The following is a 23,862-nucleotide window of genomic DNA, read 5'->3' on the forward strand; positions in this document are numbered from 1 at the left end:
TGTTGCTAAAGGCTGCTAGAAGCTGGTATCATGTGGCTATGGATTCCTTTCTGGCCATGGCTAAAGCTAGGAGGTTTATTGAGAGCTTCCTATTTTGGCCTCCTTGGAATGAGTATTGTAGCTCAGGTGTACAGATACACCAGCATCTTCAGTTAGATCTCAGGTAGCACAGCCAGGAAAATCTTCCTCTTGGGGCTCTGGAGAACTCCTAGTCACAGGAGACAGTAGTTGGCTGTATGGGTTCATAGTGGATATACACTGTATAAGGCTTCTTCTTATGTTTTATATGAAGGCACAAATGGCAAAACGAAACCCCTTTAAAATCTTAGCTCTCAGCATTCAGAGCAAGGAAATAGATGCCAGAATAGTGTAGTGGTTCAGGAGTTGGACTTAGATCTGAAAGATCCAGGTTCAAATCCTTCTTCAGCCATGAAGCTTCCTGGGTGACTTTGGCCCAGTCACTCCCTCTCAGCCTCACCTACCTCACAGGGTTGTTGTGAGGACAGAAGAAGAGGAACTATGTACACCACTCTGAGCTCCTTGGAGGAGTGGGGGGGGGGTATAATAATGTGAAAATAAATTAAATAAATATTTTCTGAGTACAAAGATTTGGGCTGTCCGTTTCACATTTGATCCTGTTGAAGATTATGGGTGCCCCCTTTTCTCAAGCCTTGCACGAGCAATGAAAAATGTACTGCTTGGTCTTTAGAAATCTGTATCATATTCCTATACTGGTGTAATAAATGACTGTATGATTACCCCAGCAAAACTAGCTGTGCAGGCTTCTTAAGAGTGAAGCAAGGAGCAGTAGAAAAAATGGCAGACTATCCCTCCCCCCATTAAAGACCTGGCAGACTATCCCTCCCCCCATTAAAGACCATTCATTCATGAACATTTAACATACCTCCTATTAACTTCTTCGCCCCCATTGGAAACCAGCCAACTGTTGAAGTCATGTTGTGTCGTATGCAGGATGTTTCATGGTACAATCACTAGAAAGTAGAAGAAGCCAATGTATTGTTGGAACTCTGTGTGTTCTACAGTTCTGCAGGAGTGCTGTGTGTGGTGGTGTGGACAGAACTCAGCTTCTTAAAAATGTTGACCTTTATGGTAGTGTGTGTGTCCGGTGGATTTTTTTTAAAGCAAGTTTCTAACCCTCATGATAGCAAAGGTGTGCTTGAAAGCATGATGGCCAGCGCCTGCTTGAAATCTCAGAACCTGGAGGAGTGGGAAAGGTACATATCTGAAACCTTAAAGAGCTGCAATTTGTTGGTGTCAGCAATACTGAGTTAGGTGAACCAAGGGCCTGACTCAGGAAAAGGCAGTTTTCCAGTGTTGCACCTTATAGTCCATGCTATGTGAAGCAGGTGTTCCAAAAGAAAACATCTATATATTGCTTTGGGTCTTTTCTGTGGTGGTACCCAAATTCTGGGGACTGACAGCCCAATCCTATGCATGTCTACTCAGAAGTAAGTCCATCAGAGTCAATGGGGCTTACTCTCAGGAAAGTGTGGATAGGAGTGGGCTGTCAGTCCTTTGACATGTTTACCTGGTGCCATTTTTGTTACCTTTGAAACACTGGGGGATATCCGCTCTGTTCTCTATGCCTTGAATGGCTTTTAATGATACATTGCTCCTTATGATTGACTTAGCTGCTGTTCTTAATCTAGTTTTTCATTTCTCTCTTGCTGTCATCTTATGTGTTATGCTTGTTTTGTTGATTTTGTTTGTGCAAAAGGTATTTTAGTGACCTTGTAAATGGCTTCAAGGCTGTTTACATGAAAGGTGGATTATAAATGTTGTAGTTTTAAAGTAAACTAAAATAAACATTAAAATAAACATTTTAATTATTTTCATTTTGCAAAGGTGCATTGTTTTGCTTCTCTCTCTCTGTATCTCCTAAAATTTGGGGATACTTAACAATCCGAGGCCAAGACCAGAATTCAGTATTCTGATACTCTTGGCAAATTGTGTTTTAATAGAAAGTTACTAGCCCTCATGACTGTGATTGGAGAACTTGCGAGGAGCAGGCAGCATCTGGCTCAGAAAATAGCATATTGTGCAATTTAAAAAACCATTTCAACCTGGAGGCCATGTGTGATATAAACAGCTATTGATTTTCTCTGGTATGACTGATTAGGTATCTAGGCGTCTTCTATTAAGTGAAGTCAGAACTCGCACAACCTATTTATCTCAAGCAAAATGGGCTAATGATTTTTTTCTGTATGTCATTTGAGAAGCAGTTACTGATATATCTGCCTGCATGATTTGCAGGTACTTTTGTATACATGCAGAAGGATAAAGATTTGAAACAGAACTATTGGGTGTCCACAGAGGGTGCAGAACATTCACACAGGGCAGGGCTGTGTGTAAATTCCACATTGAATCTGGTATTTGGCTTAGAATTTTGAACTTCTAAAATGCAAAGCAAGTTTCCAGATCTCATGGTTTTGGGGACAGAGATGTGTAAATATACAGATAGTTAGTGAAGGTCATTTGGGTGGAGTTTCTTTGTGTTTCAGTTATTCTTCTACACAGTCTTATCAAACCTGTGCTTTTTCTCCTGCCAGTTGAAACAGATGTTAAAAGTCCTCAGAATCTCTGTACCTGCTTAGTTTTCCAGTTTTGCTTAAAGCTAACTTTTGTAAATTTGTCTACTCATCCTAAAATCTTTCCACGTGGGCCTAGGGAAAAAAGATAGATTCAGAACAACCAAAAATGGGAAACCATCTTATAAGTCTTGGGTATAGCAAAAACTCTATTCTGAAGTCTTTACCCCATGTATGTATCTACCTACCAAATGAGGGCAACCCTTCATGCATCTGATGAAGCGGACTATAGTCAATGAGAACTTGTACTAAAATACGTTGGTTAGTCTTCAAAGCCTGGTTGTGTTTGCTTAAATAAATTAACATACTACCCTTCTGGATCTTGAGTATAGGTTACAGAGGAATGCTTAATCCAAGTCTGGATTCTTATTAATTCCCAGGTGGTTGCGTTGAATGATATTAAGTATAATTTGTGACAGGGCATTTTACTTTAGCACTGTAGTTCCCAACCTTTAGGAGCTCTCAGACCACTGAGGCAAAAAGTGGAATCATCGTGGACCACACTACTCCCCTGCACACATAAAAATACATTTGAATTTGTAATAATTATTTATAGAGATGATTTCTGGATTGTTGCATTTGTTTCCAACTGTGACTGCAGGTGATCTGTTCTCTCTGGTGGTTCATGGGGAAGCATCTCCCAAGCAAGTGCCCTCCCATGGACTACCAGAGATGGTGGAGGCTGACCTGCCCACAGCTGCAGCTGATATTTCATTGACAGTTACAGACAGTCTATGCTCTGCCCTCTCTGGTGGTCTGGGGGGGAGTGCTCACTCGGCGAAATGCTTGAAATGATCAAAGGTGATATTTTTTTTCTGAGATCTCACAGGCCACTTCTCAGGGTCTCACAAACAACCTGTGGTCTCTGGACCACAGGTTGGGAGCCAGTGCTTTAGCAAAAAAGAGGCATTTGCCTCTAGGAGTTGGTCACCTTTCCCATGCTCAATATATAGATTCTGAAGAAAGGGAGAAGACTGGGAAAGGAGCTGCAAGCATAATTGGGGATGAACAGGTGCTGTGATGCTTAGTTTTGCTTAGGGATGTGGACCTAAGGGCTCAACCAGAGGCTTTCCAGAAAGGAGACTGTGAGGAGGAATTTGGCAAAAAAGAGGCAGCACCGCATAGGGGTGGCTGAATACCAAAGATGGGAAGGTGTCAGTTTTAATTCCTTAGAAGCCAGCATCAGCATCCTGAATATAACTTTATAACTATCTGGGTGCAGATAGTTATAAAGAGCTTGTAGGAGCCTTTTGTAGTCTATTTTACTGGTGAGACATAGCCTGGTAATTACTGCACAGGCTCTACAGTTCACTGCTCTCTTCTCTTTACCGTAACTGTAAATGTGGCCACCATGTTTAATTGCAATGTAAGCAGTTTTTTCAAAGGAGTCAGCTTCTTCTGTGACAGAGAAGAATCTTAATAGGTATCATGGCTGCTGTTTGGTATTGCAAAGTGTGATGTGCTCCGTAACTGTAGAGTAACAATTGCTGCTGTGTTCGTAAATGGGTTTGAAAACTCCCTGCCTCGTATTACAAATGTATTTTCAGCAGGTATTGCACAACAAATACATGCACAAGTTTGAAGCAGGGCTGGATTGCAGGTCTCGGAATTTCCACATTCATGTAGATGCAATATAAAGCAAACTGATTTATATCCAGCACTCATGTTCCAGGGCTGGCAAGTACCGAAGGCAGACCGGGCGGGTGCAAATCACATAGCCCAGCAGCAGATGGACAAAGTAGTCTTCCATACAGAAGGATGACTGGGGTTTCACTCAGCAATGAGCTTCCTAGACTAAGGAAGCTGCACATCTGAGAACTGTGTAGTAGAAGTGGGGAAGGACTGGTTCTCTGATGTCACACGACCCAAGACCTAGGAGATTCTGGGCTATTTCAGCTTGAACTGCCTCCAGCTTCACCTCCTGACCAGCAGTTCTAATGGGACAAGAAGCAGAAAATCAGTCCTGTACTGGATTGGTTGGGCTCCCACTTCAAACTCACAATATCTGTCTATTGAAGTATTATGTTATGTGCATCAAAAGAAGAGGCCAGGGGAGAAGGGATCCAAGCCCAAGAACCATTTTGTCACATGTGCAGGTACTAAAAGGTGTATGTCTAGCATAGTGAGGGCTGTCTTCCTTACCCAGTGGAAAAGGTTCTGAGGAATCTCTCCTGCATCTGACAGCCCACCCTGCAGTGGGAGAAAGAGGCACAAAGAGGTTGTTGAGACACCTAGATGTACAAGATGGGATATACAGACATCTTAATGACTGTCTTGGTAATTGAGATCAACCTGTTTGTAGCAGGGTGTGCAAACAAAACCAGAAGTATGCAACCAAGAAGCAGAAGCGAAATGTCCATTCTGTCGCATGTGTGACATTTGTGGGGGGTGCGTGGGAATCTCCTGAAAAGAACTTCTTGTTGTGAGGCTTGGTTCTTGCCAAACGGAGCAGCTGGCACTGAGGGGCATCATATTCCTTAAATTCTTCATGTGTGTAGCATCCAATGCTCTACTTTCTTTGATCATGAGAGCATAATCAGAACAGTGTTGGCTTCGTACTGTCTCCTGAAGCTGTTGGTTGGTCCCCCATCCCCATGAAGTGCCTCCTTCTGCAGAACTCATTGAGCCTGTGTGAATGCTTGGCTTGTGTGGGACTGTCCTTGGGTTCTTGCAAGGGGTGGAACACTAAATACAATTTGCAAGTTTATGGCCAAGGAAACAGCCCCAGAACCTGTTCCAGGGATTAGCTGTGGAACATGTAAGAGTGCAAGCCTCTTTACACTCTTGGAACATTTTCGAATAGCAAGAGTCTTGCTAGCTTTTGGCATAGTTGTCAGAGTACTGTATAGGCATTGCTACACAATGGAAGCAATAATCCCACCTATTTGCAATACACATGTAGGTCTGAGCTTCAGAGACAATGTCTCCTTGCTCAGAATGGACCTCTGTGTCCTGAAGACCAGCAGCCTTTTCAGAAAGCCTTCCTTCTTAATACCAGCTAATGTAAGTAGATGAAATGGGTGCTACCTGTGGTTTTTTTTATCTTCTGCTGATGAAATTCCCAGCATCTTCTGAGGCAGTTGTTGAAAATTTAAGGCTCAGTCTCTGCGTTCCTGGAATGGAAGCTTTGAAAAGCACTGAAACAGAGAACTTGAAATGAAATGTACTTGGATCATTCAATCACTTCCAATTTGTAGCATTACCTGCCCTCGCAGGAGGCCAGCCCAGCGCATTAATCCTCTCATTCCAGGTTCCCTGAGGTCAGTGGCTGAAGCTGTAGGCTGGAGCAGGAGCTGGAAGTCTAGCAAGCAGAAAGGTTTCTACTTAGAGTACCCATCTCCCTACTGTCTGTTGATTGTGAAGGGCTGATGTTGCATCCTGTTGTTCTCATTTGGGCTCACTGAGTGTGTATGGAGATGGGGCAATAGCTTTGTGGTTTCTGTTTGCAAACAGTGTCTGTTTGCATGCATCTAGATTCAGTCCCTGGCAGCATCTCTAGGTAGGAAGAACCCTTGTTGAAACCCTAGAGCAGGGGTATCCAAACTTTTTGGCAGGAGGGTCACATCATCTCTCTGACACTGTGTCGGGGGGGAGGATTAATTCACATTTCAAATTTGAATAAATTTACATACATGAATATATTAGAGATAGAACATATGACTGAATGGTCTTGCAATAGGTAAAGGCCTATAAAAGGCCTTGCACAAAGCAAGGCCAGCCTTTCTTTTGCTGCTGCTGCAGCATCACAGATGCGAAACAGCAAGCAGTGAAGGGAACACTCATCCCACTGCTCACACGAGAGATCGAACAGCTGGCCAACATGCTGAGAGCAGTTGCATCAGGCCAGCACGGGCTCCAGCAAGTCTATGGAGGGCCAGAGACTCATTGGAGACTGGGGGCTCCCTGAGGGCCGGATTGGGAGTCCTTGAGGGCCGCATGTGGCCCCAGGGCCAGGGTTAGGACACCCCTGCCCTAGAGAACCGCTGCCAGTGTAGACAATTTTTAGCTTAGATGGGTCTGACCAATAGAAGGCCACTTCAGATGTTCATAGTCCCTGGTAATTCAGAAAGTGAGGTTTTTGGTTTATCATATTTGTGTTTTCTTTCTCCATGGAACTCAAGTTTCAACCCTCAGACTCCCTGACGAGTGTCCTTTGGAGAAGCAATGCTACTTTTGCGTTAAGGGCTTGTGTGTGTGTGGATTCTAATTTTTGCCCAATTTTGTCCTTAATGCAGTCCTCTGGAGTGAAATTTACAGCCATATTGAAAATTAATTTTTTCTTTTAAACGACAACTGCTTCCCTGATTTAAATCATTTCAAGCGTTTCATGAAAGTTGCAATTATGTGCCAGCACATCTGACAACCTGTGAAGTCTGTCCGCAATGATAGTGGGCTGATTTCCTGGAAGTGAAGGGGTAGTTTGCAGGATCCACAAGTTACGATCACATTTCACTCGTTTGCAGAGTTAATGGGAAAAAACTTGACAGGTGCTTTGGAGCATGTTGTCTGGTACCCAAGCCAAGATAAACACAAGATCAACTTGTTCTGTCATCTGTGGTGGTAACGTTTCTCCAAATAACCAGGCTTAACTCCTTTTCTGCCTTATGGTTGCTATATCTAACTATCTGAGAGTTAAGCTGAGCTGCATTTATGTTCAAAAATTAACTCCCTCTCTTCAGAGCCAGCCATCCACTTCAGCCCCCCCCAAAACCTCGCAAACTAGGAACAGTAAAATATCAACGCACCATTACTCTCTTGTAATGTAGTTAGTTGGCTTTCTGTGTCATGTGTTTTTCTCGGTTTCAAAAAGTCTTACAACATTAATATTAAAATATAACCATCAGAATTCTGCAACTGTCTCTAATAAATACAAAGGAAAGAAGAAGAAAAAAACCACAACCAAGACTGAGGAAACTATTACAACAGATTAGTGATGATGACCTGTTGAAATAGTGAGTTTTGTAGCCTCTGTTGAACCTGTGGCCACTACAGGCATAGCGAGACTTGTATAGTGTGATCCCCTGAGGGGGTAGCAGATGAACTGGGCTGGAATCTTTAATGCTTGCAAATAAATCAATGAATTAATGATAGCCCACAAATGTTTACTAGTCTGCCTGACCGTACAGCTCTAGAAATAATTAATTACCCAAACTTTTAAAGAACTACCATCTGTTCGTTCTCTTATATTCTCTGTGTCTCATCATTTGCAGGTGAATCTTACCTTTCCACAGATGACCAGCTCTTTAAGGCTGCTTTAACCCATTTCTGCCCAGCCCACAGGTGTACACATTTGATCGCTGTTGCATATATGCAACATTGGGCAGAAATGGCTTAAGGTTACCTGGATGAAAGAGGGTCTGAAGCATAATGGTCTGTGTTGAGCTGTGTGCAAAGATAGGGCTGATGCATGTATGGTCTCATCACATGACTGTGAAGTCTCACTAGTTGCTAGAAGAAATTAAGTGAGCTGGGAAATAGTAGGAGGTGGTGAAATGATTGCTTAGGATTGTCAAAGCTTGACGGAAATTTCCACTGTGGCACGGTCCAAACATTGAACCTTCATAGTGTAAAAAAATCTGACTTTTGCAAGAGTTGTTTTCTCCCCCCCCCTTTTATTATGACAAACAGCCCTTTGAGGGAAGGTAGGCTGAGGCAACAAGGCTGACCTAGTGAGCTTCATGTCTGAACAGAGCTTTGAACCTGGGACTCTCTGCTCCTAGTCTAATACAGTGAACTGGCTCCTTTTGCTTTGGGATAAGCAGAATACTGGTTCTGAGTTACTAAACGTAGGGGAGATTTGTCCGGTGATGATTCCTAGCATGACCATCATATCTATAAATAATCAGTTAAAGCTTCAGTCTAAAGGGTAACACTTAAGTAATATGAGATTCTGTGTACATGAGGTCAGATGTGCCAGCCGTGGAGTGCTGATGGGAAAGAACCTTGTCACTCTTGAACTGCGTCCTGCCCAAGCAGCTGATAGTAGGTGAAGGGCCAGGCCGTTACGAAGAGGTGTGCCCTGGATGTGATGGTCCATGTAAAGCTGGGGTAACACTTTTAGATTGCACAATATGTCATGGTAGAAAATGTTGGAGTAAAAAATAACACCTTGGGTGAGCCTTGTGAAAGTGGAAGCTTGGGAAGAGCTGTGGCACATGCAGGTGCAGGCTGCATGATTGGGGCTTGGTTTGGATGACTGCTGCTTGCAGTGGCCAACAGTTCAGGGCAATTCCATGGGCTTATGGGGTGTGTGGGACATGGTACGTTCAGTGTTTGTGTATGGAGGGCTTATGTCGCACTTGCAGATTTAGCTTGAGGCCTAGGCTTTTAATGTATTTTTTGGGTTTAAGTCATGCATGTACAGAGGTAGAATGCCTCTGTCAGATGCTGAGATGAGCAGCAGGAGAATATCCATCATCTTGTAACTTGTGAGCCCCCATGAGTATCTAGCTAGCTGCTATTGAAAACAAAAAACTGAATAGCTGGACCTTGATCTCTCTCAGAAAGGCTTATAGTGGCTATTAAATAGCTGCACTACGGTGATCATTAGGACTAGAGAGATGCCTAATAAGTATTCTTTGTTGTTTGTTTTTGCTTCTAGGTCATTTACTGCTCTTTTGGTGGCACATCCAAAGGATTACATTTCAATAACCTGATAGTGGGCTTAGTCCTTCTGACTAGGGGCAGAGATGAAGAAAAAGCAAAATGTAAGTACCAGCAGTGGTGGGAAGTGCTGGCATGTGCAGAATGCACAGGAGAGATTTTGAAATCGTTCCATTAACTTTGGTTGTAAGCCAAGTTGAAATCTGAAACATATTCCGGGTATCGGCAGGTGTTGGTTGGGGTAATGACGCCAGCATGTTGAAAACTCGCAACTAACACAATAGCAACTTTACGCTGGTGCAATGGTTCCAACAAAGTGTTGGAACAAAGTGTTGTCTGTTTGTTGCGTGTTTCATTCAGACCTCCAGGAGATTTTGGGTTGAGAGGATGAAGGACATGACTGTTGGGTACTGTGAGACCCACAGGAATTAACATTAGTCTTTAATGACATTTTTAATGACCCAACAAATTATTTCTGTATAATGGCACACTTGAACTGTAAACAATGTTTAATGTAACTATTTTTACATAAAACCAGAGTCATTAAATCACACCGATTGTTATATTATGCTAACGTAATTTCTAACTTGTCTAATGCAATTTTCTTCTATTTTTTTTGTTCCCCCAGACATATTCAGCCTTTTTTCAAATGAATCTGGGAGCTATGTTGTCCGCGAAGAGATGGAGAGGATGCTTCAGGTGGTCGATGGGAAAGTCCCAGAAACGCTCAAGAAATGTTTCTTGGAGGTATTTCCTGTCATTTTAGCATCCTGGAAAAGTGTTGTCTCTTCCTGCATAGGTGCTTCTGAGAATGTTGGAAGATGCTATCATAAGAACAGCCTCACTGGATCAGGCCATAGGCCCATCTAGTCCAGCTTCCTGTATCTCACAGCGGCCCACCAAATGCCCCAGGGGCATTTGTTATCCTTGTTTTGAACCTAGAAAGCTGCTCTTTCCTGCATTAGACCCTTCATCTGGTCAGTAATATCTGCTCTGACTGACAGAAGTTAGGTAAACAGTTGAACCCAAGACCTCTTGCATGCAGAGCTGATGCTCAATCACTGAGTTGTGGTCTGTCCCCTACACTTTGATTAAGCATATGCAGAAATCTTGGGATGCTTTAGGTATTGCTGTAACATGCCATTCTATCTATGTATTTCTATGTGCCCTGTAACTAATCATCTTGTGGATATTTTCCAGGCAATAGGCCCTCCTTATCTGCGGATTTCAGTGTCTGCGGATGCCAAGCCTGTAACTGGACAGCCTCAGAGGACCTCCTGGATGTGTCCAGAAGGTACTTCCGGTCTGCGCTGGTGACTTCTGGTCTCATTTGGGAGGTCCTCTGAGCTTTTCTAGCCACGGATTTAATTATCCATTGAATTTGGTATCTGTGGATGGTCCTGGAATGGATCACCCATGATATTGAGGGCCCACTGTAATAATAATAATATACAGTATTTATATACCGCCTTTCTTGGTCTTTATTCAAGACTTTATTCAAGGCGGTTTATATAGGCAGGCTTATTAAATCCACGCAGGGATTTTTACAAATTGAAAGAAGGTTCTTTCTTTCAAGAACCACTACATTCAAGGTGTTACACTCTGATCTGGTTTAACATTCTGGCCTCCATCCTCCCACGCTCAGAGCAGATGGAACAGCTCAGCTGCAGCTTGCCAGCTGCTTCAAGGTCGCACGGTGCCGGTGGCCTCGAACTGGCGACCTTGTGGATGTTAATCTTCAGGCAATGGAGGCTCTACCCTCTAGACCATCGCTTCTGCTTACCCAACCCTTATTTCCAATTTCTGAGTCATGCACAACAGGCCAATAAATACAGAAATGCTGGATTTGCATTGCTGGAAGGAAAAAACCTCAGACAAAACATGGTCCCATTTCTTTTGACATTATGTTGCCACAGCTGTATTGGGATGTTATGATGTTGCAACATGGAGATATTTGCTTGCACAAGCAGGCTGGACTTTAACTACTCCTGATTTTGTTGGGCTGGACTTGGGGTCAGCCCATTCATGAGGCCACCTGCACTGTTTGTGTGGACCCGCACCTTTGGATGCCGTTGGAGGGTTGGTGAATGCTTGTCTGTTTGCCACCCTCTCCAGCCTGCTACTCCACTGGGGCTCTGATCCTTTTCCGCCTTGTTGAGAGAAAGTTAGTAGTGGATTCCAGCAGAGAGAGCTCCTGCCAGTGCTGCTGGAGGACGGGGAGGAAAATGGCTTCTGCACCTCCAAGCCACTTCCCCTGCTGGCTTGGTACATATGGAGCACCAAATAGGCAGGCACAGGTAATTTGGAACCCACCTGCCCCTTCCAGGTGCTTCAGAGATTGCAGTGAGCCTCCTCACTCTGCCCCTCTTATGTTTACAATGAGTTCCCAGCACCCTCTCCACACATTCATTTCAAACATAAGAGGCACAGTCTGAAAAGGCTACTCGGCACACAGCCTGTAAGTAAAGGGAAGAGGGTTTGGAAGCACACCTGCTTGTTCCTCTGCTGTCCGTTCATAGAATGGGTGCGGGCATGTACACCCAAGCAGAAGCAGCAGTGGTAGCCGATTCAGGTGCCAGCCTGAGGCATGTGCCAGCATGGACTGTAGGGATGAAATTTGCTCCTGAGTGGTAGAACTTGCAGAGCAAGAACTTCCCAGGCTGTAATAGGGATGGGGACCCTTCAAATTAACCAAAATGTTCTGTGTCCTGTATGACTCCCGTTGTCATGAAAGCAGGCAGTTCTGCTCAGATTCTTCATGTAGTTTTCTTTCTTACCAACTTCAGCAACAATCTCCAGTAAGTAAACGCATTCTTATAAGCGTCAAGACCTTTGTGGTTTTAAACTGCAGGCTGCTGTGGACCTTGCAGTAGTGTCTTGGCAGGACTGATAGAAGTGAGACGAGTCCTTGTTCCTTAATCTTGCTTCTCAAACTGTTTTGTTTGTGTTTGGGGGACGAGGCTGGAGCTCAGTGGCAGAGCACATGCTTGCAGGCAGAAGATCCTGGGTTCAATCCATGATAGCATCTCCAGGAAAGGCTGGGATAGGCTCCTGCCTGAAACCCTGTGGAGACAGTCCTGAGCTGGGTGGGCCAAGGGTCTGACTTAGCAGAAGTCTGCTTCATCTGTTCTGTTCTCCAACCCAGTGACCTCCTTTCTTCTCCCTACTCCCTCTGTCTTTGTCATAGGGAAACTGCAGATTAGTTGGAGGGACTGCTTAGGGTCTGTACCTCATTTGTACCTTGGATTTCCCCCCCCCCATATTTCCCCTTTGTGTTACCTTTCCTGTAAGTGTCATCCAGGATGGAAAGGAGTTCCCGATGAGGGCTTGAAGGACTCTAAGGCCCCCAGAAGGCTTGTGTAGGAACAAAAAATGCCCCCCCCCACACACACAGGTGTTGTCTTTCACACTTGCAGTGCCTGTCATCAGCACATCCCTCACTCTAAAGGCTACGGCTCATTAAAATTCTTTCCTCTTGAAGCCGTGGGAGAAAGTCTGCTGCAAGTGTTTGTATAAATGTGAATTAGATTGAAAAACATGATTTGTCTGTTGCTTCCCGTGTAGCCTGAATCTAATAGACTACCCTGTAGTTTCAAGGTTGATTGGAAGTATTCTCTCTTCTAAAGCTCAAGAAGCCTTTAAGCAAGGCTTTTGAAGGAGCTTTTAATACTGCTTTGCTGCCTGCATAAGGTAGGGATCGTTTTGTATTCTGGTTCACACCAGCTGTTGAAATGAGTGGAGAGAAACTTGTGAATTAGAAAGAGGTTTTATTCTCCCATAACACACGAACTGGGGATCATCCAAGAACTGATCAGGAGGTTTGGACAGACAAAAGGAAGTCCTTCCCACAGTGCATAATTTAATGTATGGAATTTGCTGTCATGAGATGTGGTGGCGGCCACTAGCTAAGATGACTTTCAGAGAGGATTGGGCAAATTCACAGAGGATGGATCAGTGAGTTGCCACTAATCATGATGGCTATAAGCTACCTCTGATGGCTGTAAGCTACTAGTTGCAGGGGGAACTACAGCAAAAGAGGGCTATACCCTCATTTCCTGCTTGTGGTCCTCCCAGAATTACAGTATCTAATTTCCAGGCATGAACCGTTTCAAATGGGTAAAGAAGGTCTTTCAGGTCACCTAGTCTCAGGCCATTTAGAACTTTAAAGCAACAATCAGAGCTTGTTAAAAAAGTAACTTCCTAGTCCTTGGCTGCAGTGACAGGCATGATAAAATCTGGCAAGCTAGATGAGTAGCTTTTTCTGAGAAAAGGTGGAGAAGCCAAGTAAAATAAGTAAAATGTGGGACATCTGCAGATTTAAATGCAGAGATTTTGGCTCAGATTGGGGGGGGGGGGAAGGTGAAGCCATCCCATTTTTGGCTGGGGGCTTCATCAAGTATTGCCCGTTCTAACAATTTAGATTTTGTGGGACTTCGGCCTCGCCCATAGGTGTAGTTAGGAAGATGTCAGTCTGTTTCTGCAGCAGCCTTATTTCTCAGGCTGGACTGGTTCCAGTTACAAGTAAGCAAGAGAGATTAATTTCTAGCAAGGCAAAGATGGGAACATTTGAACTTCATTCGTGCTGAGAGGTTAACCATTCAGCAAGGTAATGTCTTTGGAATCATACTGCTGAGAAAGTCAATAAAAGTAATATCCGAGCACCATTAATTCAAAGCTCAGTCAGAAAGCACTTATTTACTAAAGGTTCAGTGTGTGGCTCTCTTAGTTTTGTAAGCTCAGTGGAGAGTTCTTCAGCTTAATCAATTCATGCTGGCAGCTTGCTAATAACATATAGCTGAATTGTAAGCAGGCTAGCAATTATTTCTCTGTTTCCAAGCATGGGAATCTATTGCTTCGTTTGCAGCATCTAGCTTTCATTAAAAAAACTCTAGCCCTCATGGTACATTTTAAAATTATTGTTGCTATCGGAAACTATGAAAGCATGAGTGGTTTTAGTGCCCTGGCCTGAATCATTCTGACTCCCCCTCTACAATTGATATTCAGAAATACCCTGCATCTGAATCTGGAGGTTCCATGTAACCATCAAGCCCCAAGGCCATGGATAGATGTCTCTGTCTAATCCCCCTTTAAAGCCATCCCAAGCCATCACTGTAGGCTGGGGCAGTATGTTCCATAAATCAACAACACGCTGTGTGAATAACTTTAGTCTGTCTTGAATTTACTGCTCATCAGTTTGATTAAATGAACCTGGGTTCTGAGAGAGGGTACAAAAACTTTCTTCTATTCACTCAACTTGCTGTTGTCTCTTGCCCAATCACAGATACACCCTGAGCAAGATGTGCAAGCCGCAGACCTCTCAGATCAATTTGGGGAGGGTCTGTAGCTGACTGGGGGAGCAGCTGCTTGGTATGCAGTAGTTCCTAGGTTCAGACCCTGGCAGCATCTCCAGGTAAGGCAGGAAACAATTCCTGACTGGGACCCTGGAGAGCAGCTGCCAGTCAGTGGCGACAACGCTGAGCTGGATGGACCAAGGGTCTGGCTCTGTAGGAAGCTGTTTCTTGTATTCCCATTTCTGTGGAATGTGGCCTGCTGCAGTACAGAATGCACAATGGCCCCAGCTGTGCCACCTTAATGAAATGCAGGCTCAGAAAATGCCTGCCTGGTTCATTTTCTTTGAGGATGCTGAGAAGTGAACAGAGGCCGCCGTATCCTTCTCCACTCTGTTCCAGTCACTTGTTAATCTTGGGAGGGATGTTTTTGCCACAGGCTCTGGACGGCTCAGAAGCTTTGTGCTGCAGTGCTAGGGCCACTTTTCTAATGAGAGCCGAAGCAGCTGCATCTTCAAGGCTGCATGTGAGGAGGACTCATTATTTCCCGCAGAAATATTTTGCTTTTTCGTCTGAGGCAAAGATTGCTGCTTCTTCTCCTTTTTCTCAAACAGTGTCACATGTGATGGCAAATAATAATTTTTTTTTCCTGCGGTGTGTGGGTGAAAGGAAAGAGTGACTGTGGGGCCGTTTGTTCATTACTTTCCAGGGAGAGATTGCAGCCTAGTACAAGTGTTAGGCCCGTACATGCATCTTTCTTTCTTGCAAGGGGAAAGTAACAAGTGAACTGCATATAATGCACTTGTTGGAGTGTGGAAACTTTCTGATCCCTTGATCTGCCTCTGAAAGAATGGGGATTTGGGGGTAATTGGAAATGGTATTCAAATAACTCAGTTTGCTTGTTACACTGAGGCTGCAATCCTGACCAACTTCCCAGCACTGACATAAGGGCAATGCAGCTCCGAGGTAAGGGAACAAACATTACCTTACCATGAGGAGGCATCCATGACTGCCTGCCAATTGCAGGATGCACATGCCCCACTGGCACAGCTTTGCCAGTGCTGGAAAGTTGGTTAGGACTGCACCCTGAGATTCAGTGTTGTGATGGACTAGGACTGGCGGGAGCAAAGTTCAAATTCCCACTCAGCTCTAAAGCTTGGTTGGGTGATTTTGGGCCAGTTGTGCAATCACTCGCGCTCTCTCTCTGTCTCTCTCAGCTTATGTCTGTGGGGAAAGCATTGTGTATGGGGGGGGGAAGGAAAAAAAGAATTACAGTGGTGTATTGGTTAGAGTGATATGCTAAGACCTAGAAGGCCTGGATTCAGATTCCCACTTAGTGATGAAAGTTTGCTGGGTGACTCTGGGCCAATCACCACATCTCAGCGTAACTTAACTCACAGGGTAGTTGTGAGGATAAAGTGAAGGGGGATGAAATACCTGTGTTAAGTGGGCAAAGAGACACTTTTTCAAGTGGTGCTCATTTAATGTTTAGCAAGAGGAGAGTAACTGTCCCTCTTCACTCCAGCACAGTATCTTTTCTGGTGGCTGTTTGCTGGTGTTTTCTTTTGGCATCTTTTTAGATTGTGAGCCCTTTTGGGACTGGGAGCCACTTAATTATTTGATTTTGAATAATACCACCACCCTTTTTGAGGTCAGTTGCTAGAGCCAGTTGTGTAGACATGAAAGTTCTTGCTCTGCCTGGGCCAAGGCAGATAACCAGGCTCATTGTATAATACTCAGTCTCACTAATCCAGGAGCCTCACATTTCCCGGAGCCAGTATTGCACACTTTGTTCCCTTCTGTGCCTACACAGCCTTTCTCCTCCCTACCTGAAGATGCTGCCAGGGTAGAACCCAGGCCCTTCTGCAGTGGTGCTCTGTAGCTGAGCGTATAGCCCCAGCCCCATTTTCCTGACACTTGTGGCCTGAGCTCCAGTCCATAGTAAGTCTCAAAGCCAGATCACAGTTTCAAACGTTGGAGTACCTAGTATCAGTGAGCAATAGCTGCTTTCACACATTAAGACTTACACTGCAGTGAAATGGGAAAATCATGAATAAATAGGCCTCAATAACAGTGCCTTAGATGTTCCTTTTTCAAAATACAAAGTTAGGCCACAAAATATCTTCTAATTGAAGCCCAATTAAAGATGTAAACCCCTGAAACCAAAGGATTTCTTACTGTTTTGTTAGTTTCAGAAGGGAGCTTATGCAGAGCAGGAAATATTTTTCTCAACATTATACATTTCTCTGTCCCCTCCCCCCTTCCGCTTTCCTCCTTCCCAGGTAGAGTGCACACTTCTTAATAGTCAAATTTTTCTGCAAAAATGCCCACAAGACTTTGTTGTGATAATCCCATTAAAGAGAGCCACGTGACTAAGCTGCCTGGGATGTAGAGTATATTCTCTCTTGCAAAGCTGCAGTTACTGATAAGTGTATTTGTGGCAGAATCTGCATTCCTTGTGCCAAAGGGTTAAAAAACACTGTCTGGGAAAGCCACTTTTGATGTGAATCGTGAATCCTTGCCACTGCAGTAGCACGTCCTGTGTCTGAAAAGCGAGCTACCTGGTCTGCTGGAAAAGGAGCTATGCAAGTTTTTAATCAGGCAGTCCGCTGCTGCGTGTGCATTATAATGAGCTGCAAAACCCCAAACTGCTTTTTGTATTAATGAGAGGGACCCTGAAGGATTTCTCTCAGAAAACACATCAAGTGCTGTGCTTGAGAGATGAAAAGCCCTACTTAGAATATGGTGCATCTTGCTTAAGGGCCTGTCAGTGCATCTGGCTATATTTTTTCATTTCTCCCAAATATCTCTTCTGATTGTCCTTACAATAGCCTCTTTGGCCTCTCTACTTTCTCTAACCCCGCTCCTCATGCCATTAGCTGATCTGTTCTGATGTCACAGTGGGCCTTGGCAGCGCTGTTCCAGTTCTTATAGCTGCTGTTGGCTTAGCTGCTCTGACGTTACAGGGATTTGGGCAGCGTGGGAGCAGGTATCTGGGATAGCTGGAAACCTTAGAATTTGAATCTTGAGGCAATTGGGTAAATTAAACCTCTCCATCTTCATCAAGGAGATATGGGCTTTGGAATAGCATCCCTTTGATATAGATCAGTTAAGAAACTTCAGTGCTTTTTTCCAGAAACGGATACATGCCATACTTATGTGTGTAGTCCCTACTCTGCATTTACACTATTGGTGTTGCTGATTTTGCAACAGATTTGTGAGGTCTAGGGATGAACCAGACAGCTCTCCCCCTTCCATTATCTCTGCCTGAGGCAGCAGAAATTGGGAAGGGGTTTCACTAATTTTGTGGGCGCCATGAGAAATTCTTTGCAAGTTTTGGGGGTGAAGTTACTGGTTGCAAGTTACTGGTTGGCAGTAGCAGTATTCCTTTCTTTTCTCAACCTTTCCTTGCTACCTCTTTTTTCACTGCCCTTTGCCATGATTTCCCACCTTCCCTAAATGCTTCAGGATTGATGCTATATCATGAAGATCTTTATGGGGTTACATGTGGAAGGGAAGCCTCTCATATGTGGGGACTACCATTTTCTTCCCAGGATTTTTCTTGAAAATATGCTGTATTATGATGTAGGACATTTGGAGGGGTTCTGAGAGGGGAACGATGGTTGGTGACTTCTGCCAGGCAGAGCTGTCCCAGGATTCTCAAGACCAAAGAGGCAGTGGAAAAATAATTTCAGCTGAGGAAATGACAGTCAACCTTGCGAAGCAGCAGTATGCGATGCCCTGAAAACACCGCCAGTTCTTCCCATATCTCAAATTTTGAGCCAACAGTTCACCACTGAGATCTTTCAGTGCTGAGCTAGCCTGAGTCCCAGTTCTCTTAAAAAAAATTCAACTGACTGATGAATCCTATGCCTGTCTCCTCAGAAGTAAATCCCATTGTGCTCAATGAGGCTTGCTTCTAAGAAAATGTGTATAGGATTGCAGCCTGAATGTTTGTCTTTCTTTTCTCACCAACCTCAGCTATGTAGCTGAAGACCTCCATCACCTGCACACATAGAGAGAGATTTTTCTTTGGGTGAGCACATGGCCTTTCTTCACCCAGAGCTTAAAACAGGTAACCTTTTCAGTGGAAGTCATACCTAATTATTAACCTCGACATTTAGAATCCTGCCTGGATAAAGAGGTTGTCCATAATTTCTGAAATTCACCTAGTAGGGTTCTTGTGAGAGCTCAGTGGCCAAGCATCTGCTTTGCGCATATAGGGTCCCTGGTTAAGCCCTTGGCACCTCCAGGGTCTTAGTAGCAGACCTGGGAAAGACCTTTCTGTTCTATCTGTGCTGACAACTTTAAAAACTGTTAGGCAGAAAAAGTATAGACTTTGTGGACCAGTGGCCTGGTTTAGCAATCAGGTTCATGTGTTCAGTACTAAGCTTAGATTAGATTACTTTTATTGTCTTTGTACTTAATGCACAACAAAATTCAACGCACCATCAAGATATGGACATAAGAAACTACATACAACAATCGCTCGCATCAGTCACACTCCACACTCTCACCCACACATTCAATACAACATGCATCATACGTATAATATAAAAACAAACAAAGCCAGGAATTTAAAAATCTTTCTAGATAACTTCACTCATTATCTCCAGAGTCAAGACAATGGTCCTGCATGGTAGATCAGTATTATTTTCTCACTGTAGATGAGTGGCTCAGGCTGAGAGAGAAAGAGAGTTGCTTGTTTAGGACCATCTGGTGGATTCCTGGTTGTAGCTAAATGTGAGTCTGGGACTTCCTGCCTTGTGGCTTATGTGTGTAACCAGCATGTTGCACTAACAGCAACCATCCATTAAGTTGACCAGCCAGACTTTACCATCTTTGCTTAATGTTTTCCCCCTCCTTTGTGTTTATTGCAGGGTGACAAGGTGAACTACGAGAGATTCAGGAACTGGCTGTTGCTCAACAAAGAGGCCTTCACCTTTTCCCGCTGGCTGCTGTCCGGGGGAGTATATGTTACGCTCACTGATGACAGTGACACCCCCACCTTCTACCAAACTCTTGCTGGAGTCACGCACTGTAAGTGACTGTGGTGTAGCCAAGTTTTCTTGTTTCGCGCAAACCTGTCTTAAAGCTGCCTGAATTTTGTGGACACTTGAGTATACAATACAGCTTCTCTTTGGGACTGTGCCAGAAACCATTCTTTTATCTTCCACGGCAATTTAATTACTATAGCCAGCCTTCTTTGTCTGATGTGCCTTCTGTTATAAAAGCCAGAACTTATGCATTCTGGTAATGCTGGAATTGTGAGTCCACCTCTGCTCTGAACGTGCAAATACGTAGATGTTGTGGAGTATATGATATGCTTCCTCTAATGACTCAGTTTGGATAGCAGCAGCAGCTAGATGCAAAATTTGGGAACGTGCTGTAAGTGCTCCTTTCCACATCTTCCCAAAGAATCATTAGTATTGTTCCAAATAGTGGACTGGGAGGCAGGGTGCTAGACACAGATTGCAGATTTTAATGTCATGGCTGCTAAAGGAAGCCCCGAAGTGGAGGAAGTAACTCATGTGCAAAGAGGGGAGAGTATGTGAGCCTGTGTTGGATTCCAAGGTGGACAAACCATGAATTGTAAGCTTGGGTTCATGACATCTGAAATGCTCCTGTGTGTTGTGGCAGCCATGTGCATCCTACGTGAGCAAGGATGAGGAAAAGCCTCGTGGTGTTTCACAGGGTTGTAGGACCCCTGAGGACCTGGGAAGATAAGAGGCAGAATTGTTCTAGTGTTGGCAAATTGTGTCTTTTTCTGGATGCAGAAGGCAGTTACAGTGATTGACATCCTGGTCCCCTGCTTTAGAGTAATATTGGTTGACTGTACTCTTCAGGTGCTGAATTAACAACAGGGGAACCCAGATAGTGTGTGCATTTTTAGGGTGGTGTTCCTCTTTTTATTGTACTGAGGTTTTTCCCTGTTCCTGCTCTAGCTTGGTTCAAGAGACATCTGATGAACAGGTCGTGGGGTTATGTTCGGTTCCATCAAGCAGGCCAAGTGAGCAGGGTTCCTCTGCAGTTCCCTGGTGCTTGAAAGGAGATCTTGTGAAGCTCTTACAGTAATTTTTGCATCCTAATTTTAACACTACCTTTTGCCTCTGACTCATGATTTCCACGTTTTCCTGTTTACAGAATGCCAGCACATGTAAAATTCATTATATTGTTGCTTAATTGCATTGTTAAAAGAAGTTGGGGACCTCCGTTGTTACCTTACAAGCTAATGGAGGGAAATTTGTTTCGGGTTTTTGGTGGTGGCCTGTCATATCCTAAGCTTGTCCAGGCAACACCATGCCAGTAACGCTGGTGCAGCCCCCAGTAACACCGGTGCAGCCCTTCCCAGCTTCAGCAGCAGTGCCCATGGAAACCCTGGCACAGCTCATGGAGCAGCATTGTGACATTGGTGTTTTGTTGTATGCATTCTCTTTTCATTGTTGCGCCAGTGTCTCTGGTTTGTCCATTGACAGGTGGGTTTTTATACCAGCAGGGCTTTTGTTGCACTGACGTATGTGAGGATATGCTGATGTATCTCAAGGATAGGATTGGGCCTCTAGTGGACCACAGTCTGAACATGAGCCAGCCAGCTGCAAAAAAAGCTAATGAATTGCTGGGTTGCATTAGGGGAGGCACAGAGTCCAGTTTAAGACAAATGCTCTATTCTGTGCTAGCCAAATCTCACTTGGAATATTATGGCCTGTTTTCGGCACTGTGTTTTAAGGAGGACATTGATAAGCAGGTTTAGAAGAGGGCAACCAGGATGGTAATAGGTTTGGAATCCAAGACGTACAAGGGACAGTTAAAAGAGCTTGGTATGCTTAGCTTGGAGAAGAAAAGACTAAGGGGAGAGATGTTTGCCATCTTCAAGTATCTGAAGGGCACAGAAGAAGGAAGTGAACTTACTTATTCTCTGTGGCTCCTGAGAGTAGAACTAGAACCAGTGGGTTGAAACTACAGAGAAGTCAGTTTAGACTGTGTAGGAGAAAGCATTTCCTAGCTGTCAGAGCTACCCAGCACTGGAGTTGTCTTCCTCATATAGTTGTGGGCTCTCCCTCATTGGAGGCTTTCAGATAGCTGCTAGGTGGCCACCTATCAGGAATGCTGTAGTAACCTGCCCTGAACAGGCAGTTGGACGAGATAACCTCCAAGGTCCTATCCAACTGCAACTTTATATGATTATAATTTTCTGAAATATCTTTCTTTGTGGTGGGATTTATAGTCTGTGCTGACTGGTTCAGCAGGAAGTGTAAGTATGATGAAGCAGACCAATTTGTCTTGAAATTTATGGAGCCCAGGAAAAGCAAGAAGCAAATATTTTCTAACTGATTGGCTCATATTCTCTCTCTCTGTTTTTAATGTCTATCTTTGGGGTGGTTTGTAATGCTTTGGACTTGGGTGAGCTGTTATTATTGGATCAAGGGTGGTCAAGTGGCAGGCAGGGTCCTGATCCCTTGGAGCAACTCCATCTGAACTCCTGTTAACCTATTAGTGTTTAATCAAGAACGACAGCAAACCTTATTTCCCATCGCTTGTGAGAAAGAGGCCTCTGTGTGTGTGTGTGTGTGTGTGTGTGTGTGTGTGTGTGTGTGTGTCTTAATATATACTCGATTGTAAGACTCTCTTGAGGTGGTCTTTGCCAAGCAAAATACAAGAGACCTTCCACTTTATGAAGACGCCTCTTTGCCCAGTTAGCAAGAATTTATGTGGTTAGCTTTTATCTCTAAGGTGACCTGCCTTTTAAAAGAATTGCATAGAAGAGGGGAATTTTGGTGGCTAATACTTATCATGTGAGAAATTCCCTGCTGAAGCTCCTGTTTTATAGCAATTTGGGGAACCTCTCGTCCTTGCCACCCTCTCTCTGGGTTTTTCCTTAAAAATAAAGGCAGTGATATCACTGCTATGACCTGTCTTAGGTTCAAGTGTGTCCCACTTACCCACCTGCTGAAGACATGTGCTAAGTGATTTTTCCTCTATTACAATCTAATAATTTAACAGGGCTTGTTCCTTCAAGTGATAACTTTGGATAGAATATGGTGGCCAGTGCAACCCATCTGGCCCTTGAGGGGCCCTTGGCTCCGACTGAGGTGTGGCAAAAGGGTTGTTCATTCTTGCACCATTTTGTGACGGAAGAAAGGCAAGGTATAAATGGAACCAATAAAATGCGCTTTGCCAGTTTGTGGGAGAAAATCCACTTCTAGCCTCTAATAGCTTTTCCCGGCAGACTGAGTGGCCCTCTGGGATGTAAAACTGAGCCATAATCTCTGACTGGAGTATAAAAATTGGGGAACAATTCCGCAAATAGTTGCCATGACCCTGCATGCAGATGGCAGAGGTCAGTCGCTAAGCAACTGCTGCTTCTCTTCCAAAGCAAGCTTCTGGGAGCATATCTTATCCAGGCTTGCCCGATGGGCTTAAGGCCACAAGGAGTTACGGGGCCGCTCCCTCTCCCCATCTGTGTACTGTGGTTATCTTTTTATTATTGAGCTTCTGATTTCCCTTGTGGTCTAAGGGAATTAAAAAAACTCACTTGACAACATGCACAGCACAGATTGAAGCTGTTGCAGAAAACTGATACAAGCTGGGATATCGTTTGGAGATGATAGTGTTGAGAGCTTGAATGTAATGATGGCCCAAGGCAGGAGGTGGCATGTCTTAGCATACTAGCCTGGTTCCTGGGGAGTGATGGTAGGGCGTGCACAGCATCCGTGGGGTGCAGCTTTCTGTGCTTTCAATGGATTTTTGGTTGCTTCTGTCTAGAGTTCTTCCAGCCCTGGCATTTTAGCTATGCAAGAGCAGGCTTGTACTGTTAGTGATGATAGTTTCTTGCTGGGAGATGTAGGGACCCAGCTGTACTTGGACCATGAAGAGGCCTCCTCTGGGAAGGAGGAAGAACTGCATCCTGCAGGATCCTCTGGTGCTAACAAAGATTCTGTGATGATCAGGGCTTGTGAGATTTGCCCCAAGTGTGCCTGAAGTGCAGGTCTGGCCACCCTTCTTCCCCTGTGGAAGTATGGCCAGACTCATGTCATGTGCTTGTGCTGCTGTGAGAATAGATAGCAGCTGAAATGTCTCCTAGTCAGGAACCAGCAAGGAGCTTCAGGCACTTCTGCTGTAATCCTCTGGCCTTCTCAATTGCCCTTCAGGGTCTGGTGGAGCAAGTGGCCAGGGAAGGTGAGCAGGCCTGAGGACCTGGCTAGGCCAATCCACCTGCCAATTCACCTCCTCTTTCTGCTTCACTCTGTCTCACTGTGAGTGCTGGCTCTGCTTTCTGCTCCTGTAGATCTTCCGGAAGAGCCCAAGATCCCGGGGGATCCAGTACCCCCCTCTCTGGACCTGCTGTAGGCTATCACTCCTTG

At 44.5% G+C, this 23,862-nt stretch overlaps 1 protein-coding gene across 3 annotated transcripts in view; it reads left to right on the forward strand.

The window, feature by feature from the left end:
• The window catches only part of USP32 (ubiquitin specific peptidase 32), a 142,893-nt gene that overhangs the window by 53,184 nt on the left and 65,847 nt on the right, over nt 1–23,862 (forward strand). For all 3 annotated transcript variants that reach the window (XM_066635933.1, XM_066635934.1, XM_066635935.1), the window contains exons 3-5: nt 9,211–9,316; nt 9,841–9,959; nt 19,381–19,540. In XM_066635933.1, coding sequence (XP_066492030.1) covers nt 9,211–9,316; nt 9,841–9,959; nt 19,381–19,540 — 385 coding nt within the window. The remainder of the gene's footprint in view (nt 1–9,210; nt 9,317–9,840; nt 9,960–19,380; nt 19,541–23,862) is intronic.

The sequence above is a fragment of the Tiliqua scincoides genome, chromosome 8 (genome assembly GCF_035046505.1).
Source record: "Tiliqua scincoides isolate rTilSci1 chromosome 8, rTilSci1.hap2, whole genome shotgun sequence".
Classification (NCBI taxonomy): Eukaryota; Metazoa; Chordata; class Lepidosauria; order Squamata; family Scincidae; genus Tiliqua; species Tiliqua scincoides.